This window comes from Myotis davidii, unplaced genomic scaffold (assembly GCF_000327345.1).
Source record: "Myotis davidii unplaced genomic scaffold, ASM32734v1 scaffold1915, whole genome shotgun sequence".
Lineage (NCBI taxonomy): Eukaryota > Metazoa > Chordata > Mammalia > Chiroptera > Vespertilionidae > Myotis > Myotis davidii.
The window spans coordinates 665,500-666,415 of NW_006286237.1; the positions used below are offsets into that span (position 1 = coordinate 665,500).

Below are 916 nucleotides of genomic sequence, written 5' to 3' on the forward strand. Positions count from 1 at the left end.
GACGTGCGCCCCGTCTGATGGAGCCGAGGGCAGGCAGTGACATCACACCCTGGCCTCCCGCTGCCCCCAGCTCAGTCAGCCCGGGGACCTCCCGCCCACAGGCCTGTCCAGAGCGGCCGCGGGTTCACAGGTTTGCCCCCGTCACTCCTCCACCTCGCAGAGGAGGTGACAGAGAACGGTTCTGTGAGGAAAGCGTTTGTTTGTTAAGCAGAACTTGACCAAAATCAGAGTCACAGGGCTGGCTCCGAGAGCAGTGCACATCGGTGTGAGCAGCTGTTTCCGGGGCGACCTGTGGCTTCCGGGGGGGGGGCGGGGGGACTGTGTTGAGGTCGAGCCTGTTGCTGTGTCCGTCACCAGGGCCTCCGCTGACGGGGGTTGGGGAGGGGTGCAGACCAGTAAACGGACACGTTCCCGAGAACCCCCCCAGGGGGTGGCGGGTGGTGGTTCTTGCTGGGCGCCCCCCAAGGTGACCGAGGCCACTCGCTCCCCAGCTCTATGAGGGCGCCCTGACCGAAAACCAGAAGCTGAAGACGAAGCTGCAGGAGGCCCAGCTGGAGCTGGCAGATGTCAAGTCCAGGCTGGAGAAGGTGGCCCAGGTGAGGGGGCGGGATGGTCGCTAGTCCTGGGAGCAACTCCTGGTGCCTAAATGGGAATCATCGATCTCGTGGGATGAGGTCAGTCCCAGCCTGTTCGGCCTCGTCCCCCAGGTCCTCCCAGAGAGGGACAAGGAGCCCTGTCACACGCCAGCTCGGGGCACAGAGGCCTGAGGCAGCGTCTGCTCAGGGCAGAGGTGGTGGTGGATGGAGGGTCCAGCCCCTGCAGAGCTTCTGTCCTGCGGCCTGGTTCCCCCGCGGGGGCTCCTGGGGCGTTAAGTGACTTCAGTGGGACAAGAAAAGCAGGTCTCGGCCTCAAGGAA

At 64.8% G+C, this 916-nt stretch overlaps 1 protein-coding gene across 1 annotated transcript in view; it reads left to right on the forward strand.

The window, feature by feature from the left end:
• PPP1R12B (protein phosphatase 1 regulatory subunit 12B) overlaps positions 1-916 on the forward strand; it is a 46,776-nt gene that overhangs the window by 37,789 nt on the left and 8,071 nt on the right. Inside the window, exons 22-23 of the mRNA XM_015559881.1 lie at positions 71-194; positions 476-596. Coding sequence (XP_015415367.1) covers positions 71-194; positions 476-596 — 245 coding nt within the window. The remainder of the gene's footprint in view (positions 1-70; positions 195-475; positions 597-916) is intronic.